This window comes from Cherax quadricarinatus, chromosome 78 (assembly GCF_038502225.1).
Source record: "Cherax quadricarinatus isolate ZL_2023a chromosome 78, ASM3850222v1, whole genome shotgun sequence".
NCBI classification, from domain to species: Eukaryota; Metazoa; Arthropoda; class Malacostraca; order Decapoda; family Parastacidae; genus Cherax; species Cherax quadricarinatus.
In genome coordinates, this window is record NC_091369.1 from 6,084,470 (window position 1) to 6,099,272 (window position 14,803).

The 14,803-nt window shown below is 41.1% G+C and overlaps 1 protein-coding gene across 1 annotated transcript in view; it reads left to right on the forward strand.

The window, feature by feature from the left end:
• The first annotated feature begins 12,053 nt into the window (after window positions 1-12,053).
• Window positions 12,054-14,803, forward strand: part of LOC128701577 (uncharacterized) — a 35,515-nt gene continuing 32,765 nt past the window's right edge. Inside the window, 3 exon segments of the mRNA XM_070101530.1 lie at window positions 12,054-12,474; window positions 12,576-12,868; window positions 13,380-13,615. Of these exon segments, the coding sequence (XP_069957631.1) occupies window positions 12,240-12,474; window positions 12,576-12,868; window positions 13,380-13,615 (764 nt within the window). The 5' untranslated portion in view covers window positions 12,054-12,239.

A 14,803-nucleotide genomic window follows, 5' to 3' on the forward strand; every position in this document is an offset into this window, starting at 1 on the left:
TAGTAACATTCACAACAGGCTAGTAACATACACAACAGGCTAGTAACATACACAACAGGCTGGTGACATACACAACAGGCTAGTAACATTCACAACAGGCTAGTAACATACACAACAGGCTAGTAACATTCACAACAGGCTAGTAACATACACAACAGGCTAGTAACATACACAACAGGCTAGTAACATTCACACCAGGCTAGTAACATTCACAACAGGCTAGTAACATATACAACAGACTAGTAACATTCACAACAGGCTAGTAACATACACAACAGGCTAGTAACATTCACAACAGGCTAGTAACATACACAACAGGCTAGTAACATATACAACAGACTAGTAACATTCACAACAGGCTAGTAACATACACAACAGGCTAGTAACATACACAACAGGCTAGTAACATTCACAACAGGCTAGTAACATACACAACAGGCTAGTAACATACACAACAGGCTAGTAACATACACAACAGGCTAGTAACATTCACAACAGGCTAGTAACATACACAACAGGCTACTAACACACTCAACAGGCTAGTAACATTCACAACAGGCTAGTAACATACACAACAGGCTAGTAACATACACAACAGGCTAGTAACATACACAACAGGCTAGTAACATACACAACAGGCTAGTAACATACACAACAGGCAAGTAATATTCACAACAGGCTAGTAACATACACAACAGGCTAGTAACATACACAACAGGCTAGTAACATACACAACAGGCTAGTAACACACAACAGGCTAGTAACATACACAACAGGCTAGTAACATACACAACAGGCTAGTAACACACAACAGGCTAGTAACATACACAACAGGCTAGTAACATACACAACAGGCTAGTAACATTCACAACAGGCTAGTAACATACACAACAGGCTAGAAACATACACAACAGGCTAGTAACATACACAACAGGCTAGTAACATACACAACAGGCTAGTAACATACACAACAGGCTAGTAACACACAACAGGCTAGTAACATACACATCAGGCTAGTAACATACACAACAGGCTAGTAACATACACAACAGGCTAGTAACATATACAACAGGCTAGTAACATACATAACAGGCTAGTAACACACAACAGGCTAGTAACATTCACAACAGGCTAGTAACACACAACAGGCTAGTAACATACACAACAGGCTAGTAACATACAGAACAGGCTAGTATCATACACAACAGGCTAGTAACATACACAACAGGCTAGTAACATACACAACAGTCTGGTAACATACACAACAGGCTAGTAACACACAACAGGCTAGTAACATACACAACAGTCTAGTAACATATACAACAGGCTAGTAACATATATAACAGGCTAGTAACACACAACAGGCTAGTAACATACACAACAGGCTAGTAATACACAACAGGCTAGTAACATACACAACAGGCTAGTAACACATAACAGGCTAGTAACATATACAACAGGCTAGTAACATACACAACAGGCTAGTAATATACACAACAGGCTAGTAACACACAACAGGCTAGTAACATATACAGCAGGCTAGTAATATACATAACAGGCTAGTAACATATACAACAGGCTAGTAACACACAAAAGGCTAGCAACATATACAACAGGCTAGTAACATATACAGCAGGCTAGTAACATATACAACAGGCTAGTAACATATACAGCAGGCTAGTAACATACACAACAGGCTAGTAACATATACAGCAGGCTAGTAACATATACAGCAGGCTAGTAATATATACAACAGGCTAGTAACATATACAGCAGGCTAGTAACATACATAACAGGCTAGTAACATATACAACAGGCTAGTAACATATACAACAGGCTAGTAACATATACAACATGCTAGTAACATATACAGCAGGCTAGTAACATATACAACAGGCTAGTAACATATACAGCAGGCTAGTAACATACATAATAGGCTAGTAACATACACAACAGGCTAGTAACACCCAACAGGCTAGTAACATATACAACAGGCTAGTAACATACATAACAGGCTAGTAACACACAACAGGCTAGTAACATACAGAACAGACTGGTAACATACACAACAGGCTAGTAACATACACAGCAGACTGGAAAAATACACAACAGACTAGTAACATACACAACAGACTGGTAACATACACAACAGACTGGTAACATACACAACAGACTGGTAACATACACAACAGACTGGTAACATACACAACCGACTGGTAACATACACAACAGACTGGTAACATGCACAACAGACTGGTAACATTTACAACAGACTGGTAACATACACACCAGACTGGTAACATACACAACAGACTGGTAACATACACAACAGACTGGTAACATACACAACAGACTGGTAACATACACGCCAGACTGGTAACATACACAACAGACTGGTAACATTCACAACAGACTGGTAACATTCACAACAGACTGGTAACATTCACAACAGGCTGGTAACATTCACAACAGACTGGTAACATTCACAACAGACTGGTAACATTCACAACACACTGGCAACATACACAACAGACTGGTAACATTCACAACAGGCTGGTAACATTCACAACAGAGTGGTAACATTCACAACAGGCTGGTAACATTCACAACAGACTGGTAACATTCACAACAGACTGGTAACATACACAACAGACTGGTAACATACACAACAGACTGGTAACATGCACAACAGACTGTTAACATGCACAACAGACTGGTAACATGCACAACAGACTGGTACCATGCACAACAGACTGGTAACATGCACAACAGACTGGTAACATTCACAACAGACTGGTAACATTCACAACAGGCTGGTAACATTCACAACAGACTGGTAACATACACAACAGACTGGTAACATACACAACAGACTGGTCAAATACACAACAGACTGGTAACATACACAACAGACTGGTAACATGCACAACAGACTGGTAACATGCACAACAGACTGGTAACATGCACAACAGACTGGTAATGTGGAAAATTTTTTAATTTTCCGAAACTATAGTGCCTAATAGGTGTTTAATGTGTCTATATGGGTCAAAAATGTATTTGAAAATAAGAGTAGAACCAAGAGTTCCCTTTGCGCATGCGCGGATGTGCGGGGGATTGGCGCGTATTGTTTTGAATGGTGGTGAGGAAGCTGAGAAAACATGGAACCACGAAATTGACGTTCACGGTGGCCTAAGGATTAATACAGGCCTCATTTCATAATAAGAAGTGTCGTAATTGTTCCTGGTGGAGAGTGAGGGAACGGGATTTACGGGACCACAGTAATAGAGTGGTAAAAGTGTGATAAGAGAAGGACCGGGTGACTGACGCGTCACAATGGACTGTGTCCTGGGGAAAATTACCCTTGGATTAATCATCACTCATCGGTCTCAGATCTTAATGGAGTGACCTCTAGTTTGTATAATAGTTATGAGACGTTAAATCGGCTTGTGAATTGTAATGTAATTAATGATAATAACGCTAAGTTAAGAGAATATGTGAAGTGAAATAAGTCGTTTGCTCCGAGTGAACACGCTAGACCTCGTTGTTAACGAGACGAGGAAAGGGAAACTCCTTGAGTCACGACGTCTAAAGCAGGACAAACCAGCGGATACCTCGTCCTGCTGGAATGAGAATCGTGTCGGTGTAGCAGGACATCGAAAATGAGATGGTGAATCAAGAAATGAGGAATATCAATCACCCACAGTTAAGTAACCCTTCTAGTTATAGCAACCTTAGACTGGCCAGTAGTGGTATGTTATAATTAGATAGGTTACGAGTGATCCAGCTACATCAAGTGACCACCAGAGAACATCTGGTAAGTAGTGGGATTATGTACAAATGTTTTCCTTGACGGATGTATCCATGTGTGTCCTACCCCCCCCCCCCCCCTTCATTCAGTTAAACTAATATAATCTATACAGTCCACAATTAATTAGTAGCACCGTACTTGTGGGTGCTACCCAATCCATACTGGTCTCGGATAGATATGGATAAGATTGTGAGGTCGAGGGGACCACTTGGTGCGACCAGGGGTGGTTAAGTTTTCTCACATGTCTACACGGGGTGACTACGGTAAACAATATGATTGTCTCCCAATGAGATTACTGGTATGTATATAATGTTGAGGTACATACAGGTAAGCAGCCTAGAAAATTTTCCATATCTGCCCGTTGGTCCTTCGAAAACGGATGCAATCAGTGAAAAAATTAATTGAATTAATTACTTAATAATTAAGTGACTGATTGAAGGAAGTGGGTGTAGGGTGCACAAGTTTAATCGATCGTGTGATGGATGACAATTAGCCCAATTAATTGCTAGCACATGTGTGGCTAGGATTTATACAAGAGTAAAGTGCAAGAATTACTCTTATAAGGCGCCTACTTAAGTTGTATAATCAGTGATTAATAATTCTCTAACCATGACTGGATCTAATGGAGTTAATGTGGCTGACAAGTCCGTGAATTTTAGAGTAATGAAAGCATCATTACAGGCTATTAAAAGCCATGTGACGAAGGCATTTGATTTAGTGAATCAAAGAACCGTGAACCCTAATGAATTAAAGTTATATTTAGATGCTTTAGAGAGTAGATTTGATTGGTACAAATTGTGGTTTAAAGACTGTGAAAGAGATCTGCTAGAGAATTGTGCAGATGGAATGGAAATGAATGTTTTAATTAATCAACATTACGAATTGGAAGAAAAACTGTCTTGTAAAAGTAAGGCTTTGAATAAATTAAAGGGTGTAAGCCAGGCAGTTGATCAACCTATTAATGCAAAGGGTGTGTTTGCCAAAACCTCCATAGTACGGTCTGGAGGAAATCAGACTAGGTCGGCAGGAATTAATTGTTCAATTGCAGACCAGTCAGCCAAACAGTTCTAAGGATATAACACATAATGACTCTGAAGTATCTGTCAAGCCTCAAAAGGGAAAAATAATCCCAGTGGTAATAATCATAGTTAAGAGTTAAATAGGCACATATCAAGTCAGGAATCAGTAATAGTGGTTCCTCACATCAAGGTAAGAGGAATAAGTACCTCAGTAAGTGTAACCCAGTTAATAAGAGGTCAGACAAGGAAAAGAGAGACTGCCTCTTCTGCCAGGGTACTCATTTCACTAAAAATTGTAATGCCTGTAATTCATGGGATATTAAAGTGGAAAGAATGAAAGAACTTGACAGATTTATCAGATGTCTAGACAATCATAATGTAAAGGATTGTCATACCAAATTGAACAGTTGCTATCAATGCAACAAGGGAAAGCACCATACAGTTATGTGCAGGGTTGTATGTGATTCTTATAATAATGGTGACAATAATGATAATGTTAATAACCCTGACACTACAGTGACTGATGTAAAGGTTGCAGCTAATGGCAATAATGATGGCCTAGCTGAGGTAGCCTTGACGGTGTTGGATGTAAAAATTCAGGATAAAGGGCATAAATCCAAAACCATACGGCGTCACTCTCCTCAACACTGGTACGGGCCATGTAATATATGGCAGACTACCGCCTAGTAATAATGACTAGAGGAAGTAGTGAATACGGTCACGGTGTCTTACTCATGAAAGGTCAACCCAGTACAAGTATTCTTCTATCGAGAATGATGTTGAACCAGTCTAATTTGTGGGAGCTGGACAGCATAGGGATTAATGTAAATGAGGAAAGTCCAAATGATTCCTTTACTCAGGAACAATACCTGAAGGATGTTAAATGTGAATCTGGACATTACTGGGTGCGACTTCCGTGGAAGCTTGACCGTCCAGAATTACCTACTAATTATAGGATGGCGTATGGACAGTTAAAGGACCCAGCTCTGCGAACTGAGCAAGACACCAAAATTGTTGACTGCTTATAATGATATAATTAATAAGCAGTTAAATAATAAATTGTTCTTACTTCAGGCGACGATAAATGCACACCTTAAGTGCACAGGCGGTCCACTGAGCGAAGTAATTGGGTAAATAATCTTATGTGGACAATTTCCGGGTGTGACGTCAACTGAAGAGGAACTAATGAGGATATGTGAAGGGGTTAATGAAATAATGAAGAAATGTGCTGGGACTGACTTGGGATACTGAGAGACTTGTTATTGTTAAAGTCTCAAAATTCCAGTATGCCCAATAAATTAATCCAGGGAGCATAGGCTTATGCCCCTGAGAGAATGGAACACTAATTAGTCCATTTTGAGGGATCAATAAATATAGATGGCCATGGAGTTGGTTCCTGTATGCAGTAATGTGCTGGGGCTGACTTGGGATACTGAGAGACTTGTTATTGGTAAAGTCTCAAAATTCCAGTATGCCCAATAACTTAATCCAGGGAGCATAGGCTTATGCCCCTGAGAGAATGGAACACCAATTAGTCCATTTTGAGGGATCAATAAATATAGATGGCCATGGAGTTGGTGCCTGTATGCAGTAATGTGCTGGGGCTGACTTGGGATACTGAGAGACTTGTTATTGGTAAAGTCTCAAAATTCCAGTATGCCCAATAACTTAATCCAGGGAGCATAGGCTTATGCCCCTGAGAGAATGGAACACCAATTAGTCCATTTTGAGAGTTCAATAAATATGGGTGGCCAGTGAAGATGGAAAAAATTGTACTCCACATTATGTAAGTCGTCTAGCAACGACCTCCGCCCGGCCGCAGTGTGGAAAATTTTTTAATTTTCCGAAACTATAGTGCCTAATAGGTGTTTAATGTGTCTATATGGGTCAAAAATGTATTTGAAAATAAGAGTAGAACCAAGAGTTCCCTTTGCGCATGCGCGGATGTGCGGGGGATTGGCGCGTATTGTTTTGAATGGTGGTGAGGAAGCTGAGAAAACATGGAACCACGAAATTGACGTTCACGGTGGCCTAAGGATTAATACAGGCCTCATTTCATAATAAGAAGTGTCGTAATTGTTCCTGGTGGAGAGTGAGGGAACGGGATTTACGGGACCACAGTAATAGAGTGGTAAAAGTGTGATAAGAGAAGGACCGGGTGACTGACGCGTCACAATGGACTGTGTCCTGGGGAAAATTACCCTTGGATTAATCATCACTCATCGGTCTCAGATCTTAATGGAGTGACCTCTAGTTTGTATAATAGTTATGAGACGTTAAATCGGCTTGTGAATTGTAATGTAATTAATGATAATAACGCTAAGTTAAGAGAATATGTGAAGTGAAATAAGTCGTTTGCTCCGAGTGAACACGCTAGACCTCGTTGTTAACGAGACGAGGAAAGGGAAACTCCTTGAGTCACAACGTCTAAAGCAGGACAAACCAGCGGATACCTCGTCCTGCTGGAATGAGAATCGTGTCGGTGTAGCAGGACATCGAAAATGAGATGGTGAATCAAGAAATGAGGAATATCAATCACCCACAGTTAAGTAACCCTTCTAGTTATAGCAACCTTAGACTGGCCAGTAGTGGTATGTTATAATTAGATAGGTTACGAGTGATCCAGCTACATCAAGTGACCACCAGAGAACATCTGGTAAGTAGTGGGATTATGTACAAATGTTTTCCTTGACGGATGTATCCATGTGTGTCCTACCCCCCCCCCCCTTCATTCAGTTAAACTAATATAATCTATACAGTCCACAATTAATTAGTAGCACCGTACTTGTGGGTGCTACCCAATCCATACTGGTCTCGGATAGATATGGATAAGATTGTGAGGTCGAGGGGACCACTTGGTGCGACCAGGGGTGGTTAAGTTTTCTCACATGTCTACACGGGGTGACTACGGTAAACAATATGATTGTCTCCCAATGAGATTACTGGTATGTATATAATGTTGAGGTACATACAGGTAAGCAGCCTAGAAAATTTTCCATAGGTAACATGCACTACAGCCTGGTAACATGCATAACAGACTGGTAACATGCAAAACAGACTGGTAACATTCACAACAGGCTGGTAACATTCACAACAGACTTTTAACATTCACAACAGACTGGTAACATAAACAACAGACTGGTAACGCACACAACAGACTGGTAACATACACAACAGACTGGTAACATACACAACAGACTGGTAACATACACAACAGACTGGTAACATACACAACAGACTGGTAACATACACAACAGACTGGTAACATGCACAACAGACTGGTAACATACACAACAGACTGGTAACATTCACAACAGACTGGTAACATGCACAACAGACTGGTAACATTCACAACAGACTGGTAATATACACAACAGACTGGTAACATGCACAATAGACTGGTAACATACACAACAAACTGGTAACATGCACAACAGGCTGGTAACATTCACAACAGACTGGTAACACACACAACAGACTAGTAACATTCACAACAGGCTGGTAACATACACAACAGACTGGTATCATTCACAACAGGCTAGTAGCATACATAACAGGCTAGTAACATACACAACAGGCTAGTAACATACACAACAGGCTAGTAACATACACAACAGGCTAGTAACATACACAGCATTGGAAAATAAGGAATATCCACTAGGAATTTTTATTGACCTAAGAAAAGCTTTTGACACAGTAGACCACGACATCCTACTCCACAAACTTGACCATTACGGTATAAGAGGCCATGCGCTTGCTTATTTCAAATCTTACCTTACTAATAGGTATCAGTATGTCACCATTAAAGACACAGCATCAACAACACGGCCACTTGATACTGGAGTTCCGCAGGGAAGTGTCCTTGGTCCCCTGCTCTTCCTCATATACATCAATGATCTTCCAAACGTATCCCAACACCTGAAACCCACTCTCTTTGCTGACGACACGACTTATGTCATCTCTCACCCTAATCTTGCCACCCTCAACACCATTGTTAACGAGGAGCTGATCAAAATATCGACTTGGATGACAGCCAATAAACTTATGCTTAACACTGGCAAAACCTACTGTATTATGTTTGGTAGCAGAGCAGGAGATGCACAAATTAACATTAAGATCGACAACACTCTAATTACCAGACATAATGAGGGCAAATTCCTAGGCCTATACCTTGACTACAACCTGAATTTCAGCACCCATATCTAACACATAACCAAAAAAGTATCCAAAACGGTTGGGATCCTCTCCAAGATACGATACTACATGCCGCAAAATGCCCTTCTCACACTATACCACTCACTTATTTATCCATACCTCACCTATGCTATTTGTGCTTGGGGATCAACTGCAGCAACACACCTAAAGCCAATAATAACCCAACAAAAAGCTGCAGTAAGAATAATCACTAAATCCCATCCCTGGCAACACACCCCCCCCACTCTTCATAGATCTAAACTTACTCCCTGTTCAGTACATCCACACTTACTACTGTGCAATCTACATCTACAGGACCTTAAACTCCAATATCAACCTTGACCTAAAATGCTTGCTTGACAGTTGTGACAGAACCCACAGGCATAACACCAGACACAAACATCTCTACGACATTCCCCGTGTCCGACTAAACCTTTACAAAAATTCAATGTATGTCAAAGGCCCTAAAATCTGGAACACCCTACCTGAGAACTCTAGAACTGCAGGCACATTCATCACCTTCAAAACTACCATTAGAAAACATCTTATCTCCCTGATAAACCCCATCAACTAACTACACGAATACCACCTGGTGGTTCACACTTACACTCACCCATTTGACCATAAACAGAAATATTAACCTCAATCTTAAAATAATGAATCCTGTGATACTCCAATACTGAAACTATGTACTGTGCCAAAACAAAAGCATTCACATTGCTAAACTCACAAACTAGTATTTAGTCACTTAGCCATAATACCAACTTACCTCATAATTTGTAATATTTTAAAATTAAGAATTAAACTAAGTCTGCCCGAAATGCCTAGCCATGCTAGGTGTTCTAGTGGTACACTCTGTAATCATTATTTTACTACATGTAAACCACACAATAACCAAATTCTGTAAACTCAGCATTGTAATCCTTATAGAGAATAAACTTTGAATTGAACTGAATTGAACAGACTGGTAACATTTGTAACAGACTGGTAACATTCACAACAGGCTAGTAACATTCACAACAGGCTAGAAACATACACAACAGGCTAGTAACATACACAACAGGCTAGTAACATACACAACAGGCTAGTAACATACACAACAGGCTAGTAACATACACAACAAGCTAGTAACATACACAACAGGCTTGTAACATACACAACAGGCTAGTAACATACACAACAGGCTAGTAACACACAACAGCTAGTAACACACATCAGACTAGTAACACACAACAGGCTAGTAACACAACAGACTAGTAACACACAACAGACTAGTAACACACAACAGGCTAGTAACACACAACAGGCTAGTAACACACAACAGGCTAGTAACATACACAACAGGCTAGTAACACACAACAGGCTAGTAACACACAACAGGCTAGTAACACACAACAGGCTAGTAACACACAACATGCTAGTAACACACAACAGGCTAGTAACACACAACATGCTAGTAACACACAACAGGCTAGTAACACACAACATGCTAGTAACACACAACATGCTAGTAACACACAACATGCTAGTAACACACAACATGCTAGTAACACAGAACATGCTAGTAACACACAACAGGCTAGTAACACACAACATGCTAGTAACACACAACATGCTAGTAACACACAACATGCTAGTAACACACAACAGGCTAGTAACACACAACAGACTAGTAACACACAACATGCTAGTAACACACAACAGGCTAGTAACACACAACATGCTAGTAACACACAACAGGCTAGTAACACACAACAGGCTAGTAACACACAACATGCTAGTAACACACAACAGGCTAGTAACACACAACTGGCTAGTAACACACAACATGCTAGTAACACACAACAGGCTAGTAACATACAACAGACTAGTAACACACAACATGCTAGTAACACACAACATGCTAGTAACACACAACATGCTAGTAACACACAACAGGCTAGTAACACACAACATGCTAGTAACACACAACAGGCTAGTAACACACAACTGGCTAGTAACACACAACATGCTAGTAACACACAACAGGCTAGTAACATACAACAGACTAGTAACACACAACATGCTAGTAACACACAACAGGCTAGTAACACACAACATGCTAGTAACACACAACATGCTAGTAACACACAACATGCTAGTAACACACAACATGCTAGTAACACACAACAGGCTAGTAACACACAACATGCTAGTAACACACAACAGGCTAGTAACACACAACAGGCTAGTAACACACAACTGGCTAGTAATACACAACATGCTAGTAACACACAACAGGCTAGTAACACACAACAGGCTAGTAACACACAACAGGCTAGTAACACACAACAGGCTAGTAACACACAACTGGCTAGTAACACACAACATGCTAGTAACACACAACAGGCTAGTAACACACAACAGGCTAGTAACACACAACATGCTAGTAACACACAACAGGCTAGTAACACACAACAGGCTAGTAACACACAACATGCTAGTAACACACAACAGGCTAGTAACACACAACAGACTAGTAACACACAACAGGCTAGTAACACACAACAGGCTAGTAACACACAACAGACTAGTAGCATACATAAGTTATGTTATTTTAGTTACTAATATATGGTTGACCATACATTAAGCTGAGCTCATATTTAATACAATATTTAGTGACTTCACTTGACTGGTAAGAATCAAAGGACACTAGCAGTTCTTACACTGAAGTTACTGTTAGTAGAGGTTCCTTTGTACACTTTGTATCCTGTAAAATATTGTCTTGATAATGAGAAAATCTCAAATTAATATTCTAGGACCTTTAATGCCCTTAACATGTCGCGCATGTGCAATCTTCATAGTACTGACAGACGTACAAATAATTACATTAATCCTTCGAATAACGAAACTAATTGGCTTATTGAAGGTCTGAATGAAGACATCATAACGACTACGCAATATGCGCCATGATAGAAGGGAAAAAATGGGTTAAATAGCCGAAATAAAGAAGTGCGGTAGGAGGTGTGGGAGAGCATGGAGGGAGACGGCAGCGTAGGCGCCACACTTGTAAGGTTGTCTCAGTTTATAACGGTGTTACTCCTGCTACTCTGTAGTATTATAACTCCAGAAAGTTTTCTGCTGTTGCTGGCACCACAAGAGTCGCCTGAGGGTGTCAGTCATGCTGAACTCTACGTGGCGAGGGAGAATGTCTTAAGTAGAGTGTGACTTAGGCGTTTATGAACTACTGTTGTGGAGGTGAAGTCAGCAGCGAGTTAAAATTAACATTTAGTGGTGATCAACCAGAGACAGATCAAGTGTCCAGAGACAGGTCAAGTGTCCAGAGACAGACAGATCAAGTGTCCAGAGACATCAAGTGTCCAGAGACATATCAAGTGTCCAGAGACAGACAGATCAAGTGTCCAGAGACATCTAGCGTCCAGAGACAGACAGATCGTGTCCAGAGACAGACAGGTCAAGTGTCCAGAGACAGACAGATCAAGTGTCCAGAGACATCTAGCGTCCAGAGACAGGTCAAGTGTCCAGAGACAGGCCAAGTGTCCAGAGACAGACAGATCAAGTGTCCAGAGACAGATCAAGTGTCCAGAGACAGATCAAGTGTCCAGAGACAGATCAAGTGTCCAGAGACAGATCAAGTGTCCAGAGACATCTAGCGTCCAGAGACAGATCAAGTGTCCAGAGACAGACAGATCAAGTGTCCAGATACAGATCGTGTCCAGAGACAGATCAAGTGTCCAGAGACAGGTCAAGTGTCCAGAGACAGGTCAAGTGTCCAGAGACAGACAGATCAAGTGTCCAGAGACATCTAGCGTCCAGAGACAGACAGATCGTGTCCAGAGACAGACAGGTCAAGTGTCCAGAGACAGACAGATCAAGTGTCCAGAGACAGACAGATCGTGTCCAGAGACAGATCAAGTGTCCAGAGACAGACAGATCAAGTGTCCAGAGACAGATCTAGCGTCCAGAGACAGATCAAGTGTCCAGAGACAGACAGGTCAAGTGTCCAGAGACAGGCCAAGTGTCCAGAGACAGAGATCAAGTGTCCAGAGACAGACAGATCAAGTGTCCAGAGACATCGTGTCCAGAGACAGATCTAGTGTCCAGAGACAGGTCAAGTGTCCAGAGACAGATCAAGCGTCCAGAGACAGATCAAGTGTCCAGAGACAGATCAAGTGTCCAGAGACAGATCAAGTGTCCAAAGACAGACAGATCAAGTGTCCAGAGACAGACAGGTCAAGTGTCCAGAGACAGACAGGTCAAGTGTCCAGAGACAGATCAAGTGTCCAGAGACAGGTCAAGCGTCCAGAGACAGATCAAGTGTCCAGAGACAGACAGGTCAAGTGTCCAGAGACAGACAGGTCAAGTATCCAGAGACAGATCAAGTGTCCAGAGACACAGGTCAAGTGTCCAGAGAGACAGAGGTCAAGTGTCCCAAGATAGGTCGAGTGGTGGTAGCAGAGATGAGCAGTAAGGTCCAGCCTAGTGACACTAAGGTACATCACACAGTGGGACCTGACACTAAGGTCTTACTCAACAGTAAAGGCAAGAACCTCCACTGCAGTTACTGGACTCCACATGACTCCCAAAATATTAGGTACGAAATTATATGGTCAGTATGGAGTTAAGGTCCTGGTCAGAACTCCCTCGTTATATTATGTCCAGTACGAGCAGGTTAAGTAAATTCTAACAATTGTTATTTCTTGGTCATTCTTTTATTTTGAGAGATATTAACCTTTAAACAAAATTTTGTTTAAAGGTTAATATCTCTCAAAATAAACCTTTGTGGGTTTAGCGCTCAGGTTTGACTAATAATAAGGTCAAAGTCAATCAACAGTATTAAGTCTTTTCTAACACTCCAAGCCACTAACAGCAACATAAACAAGGAGGCGCCATTCCTATATTTAACGCTGGCGGAGTAATGTTCTTAACTTATATCAGTTTACGTTACCTTTCTTACTATTTCCGCAAAATAAACCTTCATATTGGACATTTTAAAGAATTTACCAGGTAGGGGGTGTGTGGACCAGGTGTTTACAGTGAAACATATAAGTGAACAGTATTTAGATAAGGCTAAAGAGGTCTTTGTGGCATTTATGGATTTGGAAAAGGCGTATGACAGGGTGGATAGGGGGGCAATGTGGCAGATGTTGCAAGTGTATGGTGTAGGAGGTAGGTTACTGAAAGCAGTGAAGAGTTTTTACGAGGATAGTGAGGCTCAAGTTAGAGTATGTAGGAAAGAGGGAAATTTTTTCCCAGTAAAAGTAGGCCTTAGACAAGGATGTGTGATGTCACCGTGGTTGTTTAATATATTTATAGATGGGGTTGTAAGAGAAGTAAATGCGAGGGTCTTGGCAAGAGGCGTGGAGTTAAAAGATAAAGAATCACACACAAAGTGGGAGTTGTCACAGCTGCTCTTTGCTGATGACACTGTGCTCTTGGGAGATTCTGAAGAGAAGTTGCAGAGATTGGTGGATGAATTTGGTAGGGTGTGCAAAAGAAGAAAATTAAAGGTGAATACAGGAAAGAGTAAGGTTATGAGGATAACAAAAAGATTAGGTGATGAAAGATTGAATATCAGATTGGAGGGAGAGAGTATGGAGGAGGTGAACGTATTCAGATATTTGGGAGTGGACGTGTCAGCGGATGGGTCTATGAAAGATGAGGTGAATCATAGAATTGATGAGGGAAAAAGAGTGAGTGGTGCACTTAGGAGTCTGTGGAGACAAAGAACTTTGTCCTTGGAGGCAAAGAGGGGAATGTATGAGAGTATAGTTTTACCAAC